At 41.7% G+C, this 20,392-nt stretch overlaps 1 protein-coding gene across 3 annotated transcripts in view; it reads left to right on the top strand.

Annotated features, from left to right (window-relative positions):
- The window catches only part of TENM1 (teneurin transmembrane protein 1), a 609,234-nt gene that overhangs the window by 552,433 nt on the left and 36,409 nt on the right, over positions 1-20,392 (top strand). For all 3 annotated transcript variants that reach the window (XM_004379594.2, XM_012556473.2, XM_004379593.2), the window contains 2 exons: positions 9,967-10,333; positions 11,764-12,274. In XM_004379594.2, coding sequence (XP_004379651.1) covers positions 9,967-10,333; positions 11,764-12,274 — 878 coding nt within the window. The remainder of the gene's footprint in view (positions 1-9,966; positions 10,334-11,763; positions 12,275-20,392) is intronic.

The following is a 20,392-nucleotide window of genomic DNA, read 5'->3' as shown; positions in this document are numbered from 1 at the left end:
TCAACTTGGTAACTTTGGGTGGTGGGGAGAACTGCTCCATTAAATGTAAGCATTGATTGTAAGACACATTTTCGTTTCAGAAAAGTTAAAATGTGGAGGGAACATTTTAACATTGAGGAACTCTGGCAACTCCAACTAACTTCACTGGGTCTCTGGAAACCTAGATTTACGGGCCCAAACATGTTGATGAAAAATAGTTTGTTTGGTTTTTTTTGAGCCCATGTGCATGTTTTAATTTCTTAAAATGCTTCCATGGACTGAAAATGTTACAGTCAATGAAGCACTTCTGTTTTCATTCAACATACATTTGTCAATTGTATTGCCAGATACTGGGAATATAAAAATGAATGAGACCTCATCGCTGCCCTTCAGAACTCAGTCCTGGTAGAGGATATAGGAAGGCAAATAAGTGTTCATAGTATAATGGAGAAGCGTTGGATCTGAATGAGTCATGGAGCTGGAAGAACAGCTTGAAGTGCCCAAAGATTGAGCACTGGGTATTCAAGAATGCTTGAGGTTAATCACTAAGCTTAAGCAATTAGTCATCCTCTTAACAAAGGGCTGCCCTAGTGGACTTTGCCGCATCTGTCAGTCACTTTCAGACATTAATTTATTTCAATTTAATTTAATTTTGCGAACACAGGTGATCTATCCAGAGATGTAAAACTAGAAATTTATTAGACCACTTTGACTGCAACAGTGTACTCATTAGCTTTGGGCAATACCAAAACCTAACAATTGGAGCATTGTCTTCATTGTGATTAGATTCAACTGAGAATGACAGAAAGCCCCAGCATAACAGTGACTTAAGCAAGATAGTACCTAAACTAGATATACAGTCCAGGACGAGGATGGCAGCTCCACAATGTCATCTGGAACTTAGGCTTCTGTTTTTATACCCCACCATCCTAGCACATGACTTCCATTTTCGAGGCCACCTCATGGTCCAAGATGTCTGCTAAAACTCTCACCGATATATCCACATTGCAAGATGGAAGGCAGGCCAAAAAGAGACTTCTTCCAATTGGGTCAGCTCTCCTTAAGCAGTCTTTTAGGAAGTCCCATTTCCTCCTACACCTTATTGCCTGAAACTTTATCACATGGCTACACCTAATGTGGAGTCCCTGGCTGGTGCAAATGGCTAAGCACTCGACTACTAACCAAAAGATTAGTGGTTCAGATCCACCCAGAGGCCCCTTGGAAGACAGTCCTGGAGATCTGCTTCCCAAGGTCACAGCCTTGAAAACCCTTTGGAGCAGTTCTACTCTGCACACATAGGGTCGTCATGAGTCAGAATTGACTCAACTGGCAGCTAACAACAATGACGCCGAATTACTAAGAAGGCTGGGAATGTCTCCTATTCTATGCAACAGTGTGCCCAGGTAAAAAATCCGGGATCTATTACCAAGGAGGAAAGGGTGAATGGATGATGGAGTAGGTCTAAAACTAGCAGTCTCCACCACAGGTATCTTAGTAACCACAAATTCAGCATTTTGTTTAGACACTGATGCCATCTGAGCTTCTTCAGATTTAAAAAGGGAGAAAAAAACCATCTGAAGAAAGTTTGGTTTTCTGCAGTTGGAAAGCAGGATGACACCTTTCAGAGTGATGGCCCCTGTTGATCTTGTTTTTTAAAGTGGAAACTATTATTTATATTTTATATTTAGGTCTTTGATCTATTTTGAATTAGGAAATATTGGGGGGGGGGGGTTATTTATTTATTTATTTATTTTAGTTTGTTTGGTTTTCCTTCACTTCCAAAATAGTTTAGGAACATCAGGGTAGATGCAATTTGATCTGTATCCTCTGCAGCAGAATAATGCTAAACATCAGTCCAGTTGCAATTCTTGTTTAGATTGATCCCAGCTATTCATCTATAATGAATGATGCAAGTGAAGTGTCAGTTAGCCTGATTGGGAGGCCGTGGAGACACACCATATGGATGCATTTGACCAAAGGTTGAGAGGTTCTTCAAATTCTCAAGCCATTACGCAGAGAGACACAAGAGTGTGGATCTGAGATAATGGGAAATAATTTGCCTGTTGACGAGGCCATGTGTATTTCATCTTCTAATAATTTCCACTTTTTAAAAGCAAGATCAACAGGGGCCATCCCTCTAAAAGGTGTCATCATGACTTCCAACTGCAGAAAACCAAACTTTTTCCGGATGGCATTTTCCCCCTTTTATAAATTTGAAGACGCTCAGACAGTATCAGTGTCAAGAAACGAGAAGGCCATTTGAAACCTGACAAAAAGTGATGCTAACAATCTGGAGTTGTCAGCTTTTCGAAGCATAGGGAAATGTAACGTGGAGCTGGCAGAACACCTGGCAGAGAGCACTCAGTCCCGTCACTGTCTCTTCCCCAGGGCTGGCACACTACAGAAGAGACAATCATATACTTCCTGGAAATTCCTACTGAAGAGGCCTCAGAGATCAAAGTCAAACAGAGCCATTTTAAAAATGAACCATAAGGCTCCAAATGTAGTGAAGGAGGGAGATTAGAAGTGTCATGTTTGGGATGGGGAGACAGGGCCTTTTGGGAAACACCTGGTTTCCTCAGCTCAATTAAACTCTGGGGAAAGAAGTTATTAGCACTTGGTGCCAACTGTAAGATAGAGTGACAGTCATGATATGTTTTTGAGGCTGTTCCATCAAAGTTAATGTCTTAAAATGAATGCAATGGAACACAAATAGTCTACTAACCTATACCGCTGTAGATCATACGTCTTTGTACATACATCCATCATCTTTGTACATACTGGAAAAAAAAGTCAGCAAAAGACTGTAAACTCCATGAAGTCAGGCTGTCGTGGTTAGCGCTAGATCCCTAGAGCCTAGCATAGTGCCTAAGACAGGATAAATAGACATTCATTGGTAGAAGAAAGGAAATTAATTAAAGTAGCATGTTCTGCACTTGGAATTGTACCAAGAGTACTGTTGCAAATAACAGTGAGGAATTCAAGTAATAAGCTAAAATATTAGCCATGGAATTTGCTGTCAAGTGTATGTGAAATAATATATTCCAATATAAGCTAGGTATTTCTTGGAGGACACATAGCTTAGAAGGATTCTCACGGAATGGAATAAATGAGCAAGGAGGAAATGGCTGGTGAAGTAGAAGCAGGTGAAATCTTAAAAGTACATGACTGTATGATTGAACTTAAGAGTTCATGAGATAGCCAAGGAAGTGAACATTGCAACAGTCAGGCAAGCACCAGAGCAAATCCCAGCATGTTGCATAATAAAAATAGCTAACATTTACAGAGTGCTTTCTATGTACCAGGCACTGTACTAACTGCTTTACATAGATTTTTTTTCATCTAATTTTTATGACAAATATTTGAGAAAATACTATTATACTCAATTTCTAGATGGGGATACTAAAGCTCTGAGAGGTTAACTGCTTTGCCCCAAGATCACAGAGCTAGTAAATGACAGAGCCAGAATGTTTAACCCAAACAGTCTTTATTCCAGAACCTGAACTCCTAACCACTTTACTCCACTACATCTGTGCCTCTTTCCAGGGAGAAGGTCCATAGCTTTCATTGATTCTCAAAGGACTCTAAGTCAAAAAAGGATGAGTAGCAGTGTTGCTGATTTTAAGCACCGGGAAGACAGGGACTATGTCTGTTTGGATCAGTAATCAGACGTCTGTCAGATGGTTGGATGGAAGGATGTATTAATGGGTAGATATAATGGTGAATGGCTAACCTCAAAACTGGTTCTCCGGCCTCTAGTCTGGTCTCCTTCCAGTCTGTCCCTAAACTGCTGCCTAAGTGATCTTTCTAAAATACTAGTCTGACCATGGCAGTCCCCCACTTTAAAAACCTTCAGTGACTCAACACCTCTAGTTATGGCCCCCCATAACTTAGTCCAGTGATTCTCAACAAAGGATAATTTTGTCCCTCAGAGGACATTTGAAGGAGCCCTGGTGGTGCAACAGTTAAGCACTCAGCTACTAACTGAAAGGCTGGTGGTTCAAATCCACCCAGCAGCTCCATGGGAGGAAGACCTGGTGATCTGCTCCTGTAAAGATTATAACCACAGCCTAGAAAACCTTATGTGGCATTTCTGCTCTGTCATATGGGGTCGCTATGAGTTGGAACCGACTTGACAGCACCCAACAACAGAGGACATCTGTCAATGTCTGGAATCATTATTGGTGGTCACAACTTGGGGAGGTGATGCTACTGGCATCTAGTGGGTAGAAGCCAGGGATGCTGCTGAACATCCTACAATGCACAGTACAACCCCCCTACAACAAAAAATTATCCGGCCCCAAATGTCAATAGTGCCGAGGTTGAGAAACCCTAACCTAGTCCCTGGCAAACATGTAAAACTTTATTTACCACTACTACTTGACCTACTTTATGCTCTAGCAATACCAGACTGTTGTTAGTTCCCCCACTCCCATATGGTTTCATGCTTCTGTAGTTTTGTTTATTCTTTTCCCTCTGCTATATTACTCTTCTCACCTTGCTTCATCCGGATACCTTTGCTTTATCCTTCAAGATTAGGTTTACATTTCTCTTCTAGGAATCTTGCCCTGACTCCCTCCTCTGTGTTCCCATGTTACCCTGGGTGTACGTCTGTCTTAGCAGTTAACCACACATACTAAAATGCCCTGTTTCTATATCTGCCTTTCCCCACTTAAGTATGAACTAATCAAGGGCCAAAGCAGCTGCCATTGAGTCGATTCCAACTCATAGTGACCCTATAGGACGGAGTAGAACTGCCCCATAGGGTTTCCAAGGAGCGCCTTGTGGATTCAAACTGCCGACCTTTTGGTTAGCAACTGAGCCGTTAACCACTGCGCCACCAGAGCTCCGAATCAAGGGCAGGGACCCGTTTTATTGAACTGCATAACAGTGCCTGGCACATAATTACCACTACCACCACCACCAGTTGCCATCGAATTGATTCTGACTCATGGCAACCCCACATGGGTCAGAGTAGAGCTGTGCTCCATGGGGTTTTCAGTGGCTGATTTTTCAGAAGTAGATTGCCAGGCCTTTCTTCCAAGGGAGGTGTCTCTGGGTGAACTCGAGCCTCCAACCTTTCGGTTAGTATCCAGGCACGTTAAGATTTTGTACCACCCTGAAAGAGAACAGATGACAAAAAGAAAGACAAATTACTTGGCTCTTAATGAGCTTTCACCTTCTCAGCCAAAGGGCAATTTTTAGGTCAATTCAAAAAGGGTAAGGGGAGGGCAGACTTGGTGAAAAGAAAATGAGAAAACACGTCAGCTCCTCTGAATGAGAAGCCACACAGCATAGGGATTAAGAGCACATATCTGAAAATGGGAATATTAATAGTTTCTTCCTCAAATAATTGCTCTAAGGATATAAAGTAAAAATCCATGCAAAGTGGCTGGCACATAAGAAGTACTCAATAAACAGTAGTTACTTTCATTAATGGCCCAAATAACTGGGCCTGTAATTTTATAGATGTTATTGATTAGGACCAGTTCAAAGGAAAGGGGAGCACCTACTTACATTTAAAAAGTAGGTCAATTAAAAGAAAAACATGAAGTCTATTAGAGTGCAAGTGGTGTACGGGAAAGGTAAAATTCATCAAGGTGGTATGTGGACAACTGAAATCTGGGAAACAGCAGAAAGGGAACTACACTGAATGGTAACTGGACTAGGTTCCTTCTAGCTCTGAAGTTCTGTGACTATGAAACCATAATTAATATTAACACCACTTACTATCCCTTGGAGCCCTGGTGGCACAGTGGTTAAGAGCTCGTCTGCTAACCAAAAGGTTGGCAGTTTGAATCCACTAGCTGCTCCTTGGAAACCCTATGGGGCAGTTCTACTCTGTTCTATAGGGTTGCTATGAGTCGAAACCATCTCGACAGCAACAGGCTTGACTATCCCTTACTACGTGCTGGGCACTGGGCTGAGCACTTGCCGACACTATCTCATTTAATCCATGCAATAACCCTAGAAGGTAGATAGCTATCATTGGCCTCTTTTCCTTGTTACACATGAGGAAACTAGAGCCTTCTAGAGGATACCTAATTTTCCCAGGGTTACACAACTAGTAAAAGATGGAACCAGCATTCAAACTGTTAGAGAGAGCCCAAGTGTATAAATTATGGTTTGTGTCTGCAGTGCAGGATTAGGCTTTTAATTGAGGAATTTCCTAGTTTAATGTAATCAAGGGTTTATATTTGGATATTGCTTTTACACATTCTGATGCTTTATCTGCTACAAATTAGCTGGACTTTTTAACCGACCATGGGAGTGGTTGACCTGTGAGTCAACTCCCTTCAAGGCAAATTTTCAATCAGCAGGGGAAGACATACTGCTGTCAAGGGTTGACATTCAGACCAAAAGCTCCCTTCTGATCAGGATTACTTCCTAGGGAAGGGGTTTGGGACATGGGCACATTCCACCAGCTGCCAGCTACACCGGTGACCTTTGATGCTAGTTTAGTTTAAATACATTTTGACATTTCAAATAAATTCATGTATTTTTACAAGGTGAGGCAACCACCACAAATTAGGCCAAATGGTTTCCCTGTAGGCCGGGTCACTAGGCAGTTTCCAGAGCTTCACTGCCGCTCCTCCATCTGTTTCTATTCCCATCCCCGAAAAGAAGTGTTTATTTCTCCAAGAAACCACTGGGACAAATGGCTAACAGCCCTAGGGGGTTAACATTAGCCCCACCTCAGTGGCATATAATTTCAGGGTCTCTCTGCATCTAATAGATGCTAATGCTGTCTGCCAGAATCAGCTCAAAGATTCCATTCGATGTGTTAGGTTGTGTGTTATGGAGATGCTTTGCTAGTAAATGCAGTGTTTCTATTGTGTGGGTGTAAAGCACCGGTTCCTTGAAAAATTACCTAGAAATGGGAGTATTTAACATGAGAAGGACATCAAAGGAGCTGACAACCTAAGAGAGGTGAAGAGGTCCAGCTTCTGAAAGTCAGACCCTGGACTACTAAGTAGCCACACATCTTTCATTTGAGCAGATTTCATAAAGAAGCTGCCCAGCCAAATCGAATGGGAATTAAAGGGATTCGGTGTAGTTGGTATAGAAGGTGTCTCAGAAGCACAAAGGCCACTGTAGTCACAAGAAACTGCCAGAGGGTGACTTATTTGATGAAAAACAAAAAAACAAACACACAATAGCCAGTGTATTTTTGAGGCAATATTAAATCTAATAAACATGACACCAATCATATTGGCTTAAATCAGGTTACGTGAGTTGGAGAATGTAACAGCTTATCGTCCAACTCCCCGCCTTTATCTCAGAGGCAGCCTTAACAGCCTAGAACAGAATCCGAAACATGCTCCCTTTCTCTGACTCCTGCCAGGTGTGTGCTGTCCCCTGCCTCTGCCTAGGCTTTCAGATTGGGGATAATTAGAACGTCATTTCTGCCAAGGGTTTTTCTTTTTTTTTTTTTTCCTGGGTCACTGCCTTCAGACTTGATCAGCATAGGAGTGTGGTACTGAAATAAATTCATTTCCTCTTCCTCAGCCAGCCTCGATTTATTTCCTGGGGGACCATGCTGCATAGGACCAGTGCACACAGACAGCTTCTGTACAAGCATGACAGTGTGTAGAGAGGTCGGGGGAGGGGGGCATGCTGGGAGGAGTTGGCGCCCTCTGCAGCAGCAGACGCTCACTCTCCCTCTCTATGGCGGGGCACTGACATGCAAAGGACTTAGACAGACGTGCTGAGGACACATCACAGCAAATTGCTCCAGGAGCTGTTAAGGCTGGTGTTTAATGCTTATCCAATGGCCTCAGTCTGAAAGGTTCTATAGAACATGCATAGCACAAGCTCAGCTTTATACCCCATTAGCAGTCAAATTCCTCCCTGCCCACAGGCAGATGGTACTGACCAGAGAAGGGCAGCCTCTGTGTAGGTGGAGGGCACACAGAGGCAGAGGGACAGAATGAGGTTGTTGGGTGTCTGGGAGAGACACTGAGAGACAGGGGGCAAAGAGCCCCGAGTGGTGCAGGCAGGGAGGTCAAAGACAACCTTGGTCTTCTTTACAACATCACCAGTTGCCTCCCCTAAGAGGCAGGATTAGAGGGAGGGCCTTATCTCAGCCTGGCTTTTCTCCCTACTTCATTACTGACCATGTGTAAGGCCTCTTCCAGCAGGGAAAATAGTGGGCCTCAGAATGCAGTAACAGCCGATATCTTGTTTTCAGACTTTCAGATTCCATGAGAAAAACAAAGCCTTCCTTGGGCTTTCAATCAAAGCAAAAAAAGAGTAGACATTACCGTTAAACAATTTAGGCCAGGAATGGGGCAGATTTTTCTGCCTCTGTCTAGCTTAAGGGAAGAGGCATGAAGTACAGAACAAGTGAATGGTGGGGTGAGGAGTGGGGTGGAACACAGTTCTCTGAGAAGTGCCCAGCGATAAATAGTAGCTATTGAAGAGATGTCAGGGTAGGCATTGGGGCCAACTCCTATGTCCGGAAAGGAACTAGAGTGGAGGCATGTTTGGTTGGCCTGTGTGTCCCCAGTGCCTAGCACAGCGTTTGGCACAAGGCACATCAGACATGCACACTGTCACACATAGCCCAGTCCTTTTACTTCTAACTCCTTAGCATGTCTCAAACCCATCTGCTTCTCTCCATCCCCACTGCTACCCTCCATCCCCACTACTACCATCCTAGCTCAGGTCACCGTCTTGTTCCTCACCTGGACCACTCCAGGAGTCTCCTAACTGCCTGACAGCCTCCCATCTCCCACCTTCCTCCAATATGATCTCAATAGCTGCCAATATGATCCCTCTAGAACCCAAATCTATATAATGACTTCTCACACCCATCAGAATAAAGCTGGACATATATCTTTCTATTGCCTGGCCACCATCTACCTCCTGATTCACATCATTCAGCCTGTATTGTTGTTGTTGTTAGGGGCCGTCAAGTCAGTTCCAACTCATAGCGACCTTATGTATTAGCCTTACTGAATTGTTTGCAGTAACCTGGATGGGACTTGCTTTCTCTAACCTCTGGGCCTTTACCTGTGCTGTCCCCTCTACCTGCATTGCCCTCACCTCTGCTCCCCTCTCATCTACCTCTACTTCTCTCCTACTGATCATTCCAGACCCTGTTTAGTTATCACTTTCTCTGTAATTGCCTGATAACTCCTCCAAGGGTTCTACTAGACTATAAGTTACTTGAGAGCAAAGCCTGTGTTTTACACATCTTTTGAATCCCCAAAACCCAGAGAAGATACTCAGCAAGCATTGAATGAAGGAAGAAACCAACCTGTTTCTTTGCTGAGGAAGGAGGGATATGGAGAGAACCAGGTCAAGCTAGGTGAGCAGTACATTACGACCTAGGATGTCAAATCAACAGCTGATGAACTGTACCTGCGTATTCTACAAGATGGAGGCTAGGTCTATGGTAATGGCAGGTCCTGTCCCAAAGGTTGCTGGTGGGGTAAAATTGGGTTTCTCCAGCACTCAGTTGTCCAGAAGCCTCTATGACTCTGCCCTTCCATGTATCAACAGGACAGTGAGAAAGATTAATTTGTGTATCATAGCAAACCCAGAAGCCCTACAGTAGTGGTTCTCAAAATTTGGCATGCATCAGAATCACCTGAAAAGCTGTTAAAACACAGATGGTCTGGTCCCTACCACCCCCAGAGTTTCTGATTCAATATATTTGGAGTAGGGCTGGGAATTTTCATTTCTAACAAGTTCCCAGGTGAGGCTGTTGTTGCTGGTCCTGAGACCACACTGAAAATCATTGCTCTAGAAGATCCTTCTGAAATTATTGAAAAAGACATACATTATGTTGGAAATGGCATAAACGATAAATCTGTTTATCAGAATATTTAATTAACCATCCCTCCACTTTGCCAGGCAACACCAACTTTCATGAAATTCATGAGAGAAAGGGCAACCAATAAGCTGGTTTTTCTCTCCAGATAAAACTATCCCTGGAAAGGTGTGGTAACCTAATGGTGTGTGTTCTGTTCTTTTTTGCAGGTGCGATTAGAGTGGCCAACAGACCTTGCAGTCAATCCCATGGACAATTCGTTGTATGTCTTGGATAACAACATTGTGCTGCAAATTTCCGAGAACCGGCGCGTGCGGATCATTGCAGGGCGCCCTATTCACTGCCAGGTGCCAGGCATCGATCATTTCTTGGTCAGCAAGGTGGCAATTCACTCCACTCTTGAGTCGGCTAGGGCTATCAGCGTCTCACACAGCGGGCTGCTCTTCATAGCTGAAACAGACGAGAGGAAAGTAAACCGCATTCAGCAAGTCACCACCAATGGGGAGATCTCCATCATCGCTGGCGCCCCCACTGACTGTGACTGCAAAATTGATCCCAACTGTGACTGTTTCTCAGGTATGACCTTTTTAGCAATTCACCAGCTCCCCCTCTCTGTTTTCAAAAGAAATACGTTCATCAGAAAAGTCAAAAGGAAGACAGAAGTGTTACTTGTGAACATTGGTATGAGCTAATAGAGAAAGCAATGGGTTGGGAATCAGATAACCTAGTATCTGGTTGTAGTTCTGCAGGTGACTCACTGCGTGACCCTAGCAAAGCCACAAAACTTCTTCATGCCTCACTTACCTCATTCATTAAATAGAAATACCGCTTGTCTCAATTATATTAGTTTGCTGTTTTGAGTCTAAACTATATAATAAAAATGTTAATACTCTAAAAAGTTAGAACCCATATACAAATGTAAGATCATGATATTGTTTCTACTTTGGATGAAGGGAAACTGGGAGAAACCCCACATTTACACATTTACCCCAAGTGACTGGTTTCCAGATTAACAGAGTGTGCTGTTTGAGACTCAGAGGGACTAGGAGCAGACTGCTTTGTTTGGGGATAGATGGACAAAATGAAATTCCCACCATGGTGGGTTCCCAGGAGGACACTGGTGTGCCACTTACATTGGTTAAAAAAAAAATTCACAAAGTTCTCGAAAACCAGTAGTGCCCTTTACTTCTGATTGAAATAGCAAAAAAAAAAAAAAAAAGAAGAGCCTTTTCCCCAGACATGGAGTGGGTATTCCAGATAGCAAACAGTCCTCTAAATGTCAACAGACAAATTTATTGCTAGGACTTGGAAATCCCTCCATGCAGCCCTGTTAAACTGCTCATCCAGGTCCAATTGGTCCTCTTAGCCTTTGCCTTTCCTTGGGCCAGAGGAATCAGGAGTGAGCAAGTTAGTCAATATGAGTTTTTGATCAATATTTCTAATGTTTTCCTAGACAATTAGTTTTATATGTTGTTTATTTATATCTTTCTTTCAAGGCAAATCTAATGTTTATTCCAGTTATCAAAGTTCATGTTCTGAATCATTGCTGTACTTACGGACTTAGTGTACTTTGACAATGTGACACTGGGGATTAACAAAAGAAATGACCTCTATGCACAGTAGGACTGGAAAGTCCTGAGATAGATCCTATAAGCGATGACAGTCAACCGTCTCAGAGATTTTAGCCAAATTTTGTGTGGCTGTCATTATTTGCTATTCTTGTATTTTGCAATACAATAGATTCTGAATAGCAGGATGGAGGATTTCACAAAATTGGTGTAACTGAGATAATTACATCCTACTGTTCATCTTCAGTGGTACTGACTCAAGAATTATAATCTTTTGAATAATGGGTTTCCAATTTGTTAAGGGGGGCATGTGGAGAATGTCAGTTCACTGATTACTCCCTTTAAAATGATTCTTGGTGCACAGTATTTTCTGTATATGGCATTTTCATATAAATACTTATGATACCAATTATTCAAATCAGCCTCTTTCTCCCACAGGTGACGGTGGCTATGCCAAAGACGCGAAGATGAAAGCCCCTTCCTCCTTAGCAGTGTTGCCTGATGGTACCCTCTATGTGGCGGACCTTGGGAATGTTCGGATTCGTACCATCAGCAGGAACCAAGCCCACTTGAATGACATGAACCTTTATGAGATTGCCTCACCTGCTGACCAGGAACTCTACCAGTTCACCGTCAATGGAACCCATCTGCACACCCTGAACCTGATAACGAGGGACTATGTGTATAACTTCACCTACAATGCTGAAGGTGACTTGGGTGCAATTACCAGCAGCAATGGCAATTCAGTGCACATTCGCCGTGACGCAGGTGGGATGCCCCTCTGGCTTGTGGTGCCTGGCGGGCAGGTGTACTGGCTAACCATAAGCAGCAATGGTGTCCTGAAAAGAGTGTCAGCCCAAGGCTACAATCTGGCCTTAATGACCTACCCAGGAAACACGGGGCTTCTGGCTACCAAAAGTAATGAAAATGGATGGACAACTGTTTACGAGTAAGTTTCTAATTCTCACCATAGGCTTTATTAGGTTTTTATTTGAATTGTATTACATTGGGAAAATGGCTTAGTAATTGCTGGGTGTTGCATGCTATTAACTCCTAACAACCTCAATAAAAATAAAAAAAGTCAAGAAAATTTTACCCAACTCCTAGGGTTTGGACCCATTTCTGCAGAGCAGTTTTGCAGAGCATAATAATAAAAAATATAGACTGAATAAAGAATCAAGTGCAGCACTGCAAGAGATAGAAATGAGGTAGAAGTCAATGTACTCAAGAAATTTACAGCATAGCTTGGAAGACAAGGTAAAATTTCATTTAAATAATAAAACTGAAGAATAGGTCTAAGGCAGCAAAGAAACAGTGTGATTTAACAAGTATTTATTGAGCCCTGCGGTGTTTAATGAATGAATAAATGAATGTGTGCCCAGCCCAGCCCAGCCCAGCTCAGTATAAGTTGCTGTAGAAGGCAGAAGTTACAATAAAAGAAAGGGACCCTAGAAAGCAAGTGTAAAATTATATGGGACAAAGGCTGGATAAGAGAAACTCGACTCCATTGGCTACTTCTGTGAAATGTAGAGCCAAGTGCTCCTGCACAGTTGTGGTCTACCCTGGTTTCCCTGCACAAGTCAAAGAATCTGGCACATTCTGGCATTTACAGACTGGATCTGTGGTAGCTTTGTTAAACTGAGAATTAACTCAAGGAGAGGCTCTACAAGGTGTGTCTGACAGCAAAGTACTAGGAGGTATCAATGAAAACAGAGACCATTGTCCTTGCCATTTAAAGCATGGAAAACCTTGTTTTCAAATCAAGCTGTTTAGAGAGCTAAGCTACTACCAGCAGTTGCAAAGCATTTTCCCCCACAAAGGAAATTACTAAATTTTTAACCAGTTTACCAAATGAGGGCAATCCATGGAATCTGTACCCAGAATCTGGAATGTCTTTAAAGTTGAAGAATGTGAGAAGTGGAGATGTTAAGTGTGAGGGGTTCCAAGTATGACTATTCTGTAAGGATGTAGAGAATATGAAGAGAGTACATGCAGTCCCATGAAATTCTCCCGAGGAAAGGGACAAAACAATTGGCCATCAAATTTTGGATCATTTCCCAAAGAAATGTCATTTATACAAAAGAGCTGGACAGCTATTTTAGTTTCACTTACAAAAAGGTATTCAGTTGTTTCTGTTGCAAGTCTTCCTCTATTTTTTGAAAAATTTTTCTGACATCTTAATAAGAGTAATAAAAGCTGTTGTTCACTGAAGATTTACTATGTGCCAGGCACTGAGCTCGGTGATTTACATGATTTTATTTGACTCCCATAATAACAACATGGGCTAGGTGCCCCTGTTGTTAATTGCTGTTGAGTCAATTCTGACGCATGATGACCCCATGTATGCAGAGTAGAACTGCTCCATAGGGTTCTCAAGGCTGTGACTTTTTGGAAGCAGACCACCAGGCCTATCTTCCAAGGTGCCTCTGGGTGGGTTCGTACCACCAAACGTTCAGCTAGTAGTCAAGAGTTTAACCATTTGCACCACCCAGGGACTCCTAGGTGTTCCTAGTATGCCCATTTTACAGATGAAGAAACTGTGGCAAAGAACCATTAACTTGTCCTGATTCAGACAACTAGGAAGGGGTAGAGCCTAGATTCAAACCCAAACAGTCTGACTCCAGAGCCCAAGTTTTTACATATACTACCCTTCAGAAAGATAAAGTTTGTAATGAAAATATCTTTAAAAAAATCATGCCAGAGCACACTGCAGGTGAAAGTAAGCAAAAACTGGTTATTTTGAGAAAGCTAAGGGTTGAATTTGGTCAAGCAACAAGAAATGGCTGAAGTATTAACTAGTTTTCAAAACAACCAGTTCAACCATTCATTCATCTATTCAACAAATATTTACTGAGCACCTACTATGTGCCAGTTACTACTCTAGGTACTGGGGATACACCATGAACAAAACCTACAAAAATCCCTATCTTTATGGAGCTTACATTCTGTTGGAAGCAGACAAGTAAAATGTATAGAATTGCAGATGATGATAAGTTCAGTGGAGAAAAATAAAGCACAGGAAGGGGGACCAATAGTGTGGGGCAGAAGAGGTTGCTATTTCAGGTTCAGTGGTCAGGGAAGGTCTCACTGAGAAAGTAACATTTGAGCAAAGACCTGTAGGAAGTGAGGGAGTGAATCATGCGGCTATTCAGGAGAGAATATTCCAGGCAGAGGAAATAGCAAGTGCAAAGGTCCTGCAGCAGGGACAAGCCCAGCATGTTCCAAGAATAGTAAGGCAGCCATTGTGACTGGAGTGGAGAGAGTAAGAATATCAGATCAATAATGAAGAGATGAAATCAACTAAGTGGCAAGGGCTACTTCATATTGGATCTTGTAGGCCACTGTAAAGACTTTGACTTTGACTTTGAGTAAGAGCAGGGGCCGCTAGAGAGTTTTGAGTGAACGAGTGACATGATCTGACTTGTATTTTTAAAGAATAGCTCTGGTTAACCTAGATGAAATGGACAAATTCTTAGAAGCACATAAGCTACCCAAACTGACTCAAGAGGAAATAGAAAGTCTCACCAGACCCATAGCAAGTGAAGAGATCGAATCATTGATCAAAAACCTCCCAACAAAAAACAAGTCCTGGACCAGATGACTTAATTGGGGCTTTCTACCAAACATGCAGAGAATTGACACCAATACTGTTTAAACTCTTTGAAAAGATAGAGAAGGAATACTCCCTAATTCACTCTATGAAGCAAACATAACCCTGATACTCAAACCAAAGACACCACTAAAAAAGAAAACTACAGACCAATATCTCTTATGAATATAGATGCAAAAATCCTCAACAAAATACTAGTGAACAAAATCCAACAGTATATTTAAAGAGTCATACACCATGACCAAGTGGGATTTATTCCAGGAACGCAGGGGTGGTTCAACATTAGAAAATCAATCAACGTAATACACCATATCAATAGAATAAAGGAAAAGAATCACATGATCATCTCTATGGATGCAGGAAAAGCATTTGATAAAATCCAACACCCTTTCTTGATGAAAATCCTAAAAAAGATGGAATAGAAGAGAAGTTCCTCAATATGATTCAGGGCACATGTGAAAAGACAACAACCAACATTATACTTAATGGAGAAAGACTAAGGGCTTTCCCCTTGAAATTGGGAGCAAGACAAGGATAAGTACTCTCACCACTTGTATTCAATACTGTATTAGAATTCCTAGCCAGAGCAATATGACAAGGAAAAGAAATAAAAGGTATCCAGATTGGAAAAAAAGAAATAAAATTATATCTATTTGCGGATGATATGCTCCTATATACAGAAATCCTAAAGAGTTCACAAGAAAACTTCTAGAGCTAATAGGAGAATTTAGCAAAGTTGCAGGGTACAAGGTCAATAAACAAAAATCAGTTCGGTTTCTATACACCAGCAATGAGAAATCTGAAAAGGAAATTAGAGAAACAATTCAATTTACAATAGCTTCTAAGAGAATAAAATACTTAGGAATAAATCTAACCAGGGATGTGAAAGACTTATACAATGAAAACTATAAAACACTGCTGAAAGAGATTAAAGAAGACTTAAATAAATGGAAAGATGTTCCATGTTCATAGACTGGAAGACTTAGTATTGTTAAGATGTCAGTACTACCCAAAGCGATCTATAGATTCAATGCAATCCCGATCAAAATTCCAACAACCTTCTTTACAGAAATAGAAAAACCAATCCTCAACTTCATATGGAATGGCTAGAGGCCCCAAATAGCTAAAACAATGTTGAAAGAGAAGAACAAAGTAGGACTCACACTTCCTGATTTTAAAACATACTATACAACTACGGATCCTTGATGGCGCAGTGGTTAAGAACTTGGCTTCCAACCAAAAGGTCAGCAGTTCAAATCCACCAACTGCTTCTTGGAAACCCTATGGGGTAGTTGTACTCTGTCCTACATGATCACTATGAATTGGAAGTGACTTGACGGCAACAGGTTTTCTTATACGGCTACAGGAATCAAAACAGTCTGGTACTGGTATAACAAGAGACACATAGTCCAGTAAAACAGAATTGAGAGTCAGAAATAAACTCACATATCTATGGTCAACTGACTTTTGACAAGGGTGCTAAGTCCATTCAATGGGGAAAGAAGACTCTCTTCAATAAATGGTGCTGGGAAAATTGGATTTCCACATGCAGAAAAATGAAACAAGATCCATGCCTCATACCATACACAAAACAAATTCAAAATGAATTAAGGACCTCAGTGTGCAAACTAAAACCATAAAATTCCTAGAAGACCAAGCAGGGGCAATGTTGTCAGGCCTATCTTTCAACAATGGATTATCTAATATAATAGCAAAAGCACAAACAGCAAAAAACAAAATAAATAAATGAGACCTCATAAAAATTAAAGACTTTTGTTCATCAAAAGACTTTACCAAAAAAAGTAAAAAGACAAGCTACTGACTAAGAGAATATCTTCGGAAACCATAAATCCGACAAGAATCTAATAAACAAAATATATATAAAACTTCAACAACTTAACAACAAAAAGACAAATAACCCAATCATAAAATATGTAAGGACTTGAATAGATATTTCACCAAAGAGGACATTCAGATGGCCACCAAACACATGAAAAGATGCTCAATGTCATTAGCCATCAGAGAGATGCAAATCAAAACCATAATGCGATACCATTTCACTTCCACTATGATGGCTAAGATAAAAAAATAATAATAATAAACGTTGTCAAGGATGTGGGGAAATTGGAACCCTTATCCATTGCTGGTAGGAATGCAAAATGGTACAGCCGTTGTGGAAAACAGTGTGGCAGTTCCTCAAAAAACTAAAAATAGAACTACCATTTTGTTGTTGTTAGGTGCCGTTGAGATGGTTCTGACTCATAGCAACCCTATGTACAATAGAATGAGACACTGCCTGGTCTCGCATTATCCTCGTGATCATTGCTATGCTTAAACCCATTGTTGTAGCCACTGTGTCAATCCATATGATGAGTAACTGCACACCTAGGTATATACCCAAAAGACTTGAAAGAAGAGACTCAAAAAGAGACTTGAAGCACAGTTCACAATAGCCACAAGGTGGAAACAACCAAAATGCCCATCAGCAGGTGAATGGATAAACAAAAGGTGGCACGTACATTCGGTGGAATCCTACTCAGCCAGTAGGAGAAATGAAGTCCTGATACATGCTACAGTATGGATGGAGCTTGAAGACATTATGCTGAGTGAAATAAGCCATTCACAAAAGGACAAATATTGTATGACCTCACTTATATAAAAAGACAAGAAAAGGCAAATGTATAGAGACCAAAGTTTATTAGTGATTACCAGGGGCAGGAGGGGGAAGGGGAAAAGGGAAAGGTTAATGAGAATGGAAAAATCACCTTGATTAAGGGTAAGTTTGCACAGCAGATTATTGTAATTGCTGTCGTTAAATTGTATACCTGTAAAAAGATGAATTGGCAAAAGTTGTGTGATAGATATATTTACAACAATGACAAACAAAAAGAGTAGCTGCTGACAACTGGACTAAACCAAAAGTTAAGAAGTTTCCTGAATACAACCAAACACTCTGAGGGACAGAGAAGCAGGGGCACGGGGTCTGGGGACCATGCTTTCAGGGGACATCTATGTCAATTGGCATAACAAACCTTATTAAGAAAATGTTCTGCATCCTGCTTTGGTGAGTGGCGTCTGGGGTCTTAAAAGCTTGCAAGCGGCCATCTAAGATGCATCAATTGGTCCCAACCACCTGGAGTAAAAGAGAATGAAGAATACCAAAGACACGAGGAAAATATTAGCCTAAGAGACAGAAAGAGCCACATAAACCAGAGACTTTATCAGCCTGAGACCAGAAGAACTAGATGGTGCCCAGCTACCAATGACCACCCTGACAGGGACCACAACAGAGAGTCCCGGATGGAGCAGGAGAAAGGTGGGGTGCAAAACTCAAATTCTACTAAGAAGATCAGACTTAATGGTCTGACTGAGACTGGAGGAACCCCGGAAAACATGGCCCCTGGATTCTCTATCAGCCCAGAACTAAAACAATATCAGAGGCCAATTCTTCAGACAGGGACTGGACTGGACTGTGGGACATAAAGTGATACTTGTGAGTAGTGTGCCTCTTAGCTAAGTAGGTACAAGAGACTAAACGGGCAGCTTCTGTCTGGAGGTGAGATGGGAAGACAGAGAGGGTTAGGAGCTGGTTGAATGGACATGGGGAGTCAGGGGTGGAAAGGAAGAGTGTGCTGTCCCATTATAGGGAGAGCAACTAGAGTCACATAAAAATGTGTGTATAAATTTTTATATGAGAAACTAACTAGAACTGTAAACTTTCACTTAAAGCACAATAAAAAAAAGATTATGGAAAAAAAAGATGAGCTGCTGAGGCTGCTTATGTACAACCAAACACCTCGTAGGATTTGGTTCCTGGGTTTGGAGGTTCAGGGTCATGGTTTCATGGGACATCCTGGTTAATTGGCCTAATAATGCATTTAGTGCTTGTCTTCTACCTCCTAGTTCATTGCATAGTGCCTGGGATCTTAAAAGTGGCCATCCAAGGCACAACAATTTGTCTGTATTTACCTGGAGCAACAGAGGAAGAAGAGTCAAGAATAGGAGGAGGATATGGACTAATTGCCTCCATAAACAACTGCCTCCTTTGCCATGAGGCCAGAAGGACTAGATGGTGCCTGGCTACCATTGCTGAACATTTTGATCAAAGATTCCATAGAAGAATCCTAATCAAAACGGGTAAAATGCAGAACAGAATTTCAAATTCTCATGGACTCTACACTTTCTGGAGCCATGGAGGGTGGATGAACCCCTGGAAAATATTGCCCTGAGATAATCTTTAAACCTTAAACCAAAAATATCCCCTGATGTCATCTTAAAACCAAACAATAGTTTAGCTTAACTGGTGAAAAAAGGCCTGCCTTGAACATTATGCTCTTTTAAGAACTACCTATATGGGATCAAATTGACAACAGCAACTGGAAAGATTAGGTAGGAACCTTAGGAGCAGTGAGTTTATGTTAATGAGGAAGAAACAGCTACAAAAAGGAGGGTGAGAATGATTGCACAACTCAAAGAATGTAATCAATGTACAATCAACTGTACATGTACAAACTCTAAAAAAAAAAGAATAGCTCTGGTTGCTGTATTGAAAACAAACTTACAGTGGAAGCAGGGAAATTGAAATCTAGTGGGGAAGGGGCTGTTGCAATAATCCAAGCAAAGATGGTGACTTGGACCAGGGAGTGGGGTGGTGAGAAGTGATCAAATTCTGAATACATTTTAACAGTAGAGCTACCAGGACTTACTGACAGATTGGATATGGAGTGTGGGAGAAACAGGGGTCAGAGATAATTCCAGAGTTTTTGGCCTGAACAACTGGATGATAGAGTTTCCAATTTACCGTGATGAGGAAGACTGTGCAAGGAGTACATTGTACTGGAGGGATATGGATAGGAGATGAGGAGTTCAGTTTGGGATATGAACAGTTTAGTCAGACATCCAAGTGAAAATATCAAGTAGGCAATTGTATATATGAGTCTAGAATTGAGGAGAGAGGAATTTGGGATTCACTAGTGTTTAGATTGTATTTAAAGCCATGGAGCAGGATGATACCTCCACGGAAGTGAGTGTAGACAAGGAAGAAAAGAGGTCTGAGGACTGACCCTGGAACACTCCAACATTTAGAGTTGAGAATGTGAAGACGAATCAGCAAAAGAGACTGAAAAGATAGGCCAGTGAAGTGGGAGGAAAACAAGGAGAATGTGATGGCCTAGAAGCCAAGAAAAACAGGTGATTCAAGGAGGAAGAAGTGATCAGCTGTGTTAAAAACTCCTGATAGTCGAGTAGGATAAGCACTGAGAATTGAGCATTGGATTTAGTGCTGCAGAGATCGTTGCTAGCCTTAAGAAGAGCAGATGCTGTGGCGTGGTGGGGGAAAACAGCCTGAGTTGTTGTTGTTGTCAGGCACCATCAACTCGGTTCCAACTCATAGCGCCCCCATGTACAACAGAACAAAACACTGCCCGGTCCCGCGCCGTCCTCACAATCATTGTTATG

This window comes from Trichechus manatus, unplaced genomic scaffold (assembly GCF_000243295.1).
Source record: "Trichechus manatus latirostris isolate Lorelei unplaced genomic scaffold, TriManLat1.0 scaffold00066, whole genome shotgun sequence".
NCBI classification, from domain to species: Eukaryota; Metazoa; Chordata; class Mammalia; order Sirenia; family Trichechidae; genus Trichechus; species Trichechus manatus.
Note: the sequence above shows the minus strand (reverse complement) of the source record. Positions and strands in the feature narration are given on the sequence as shown.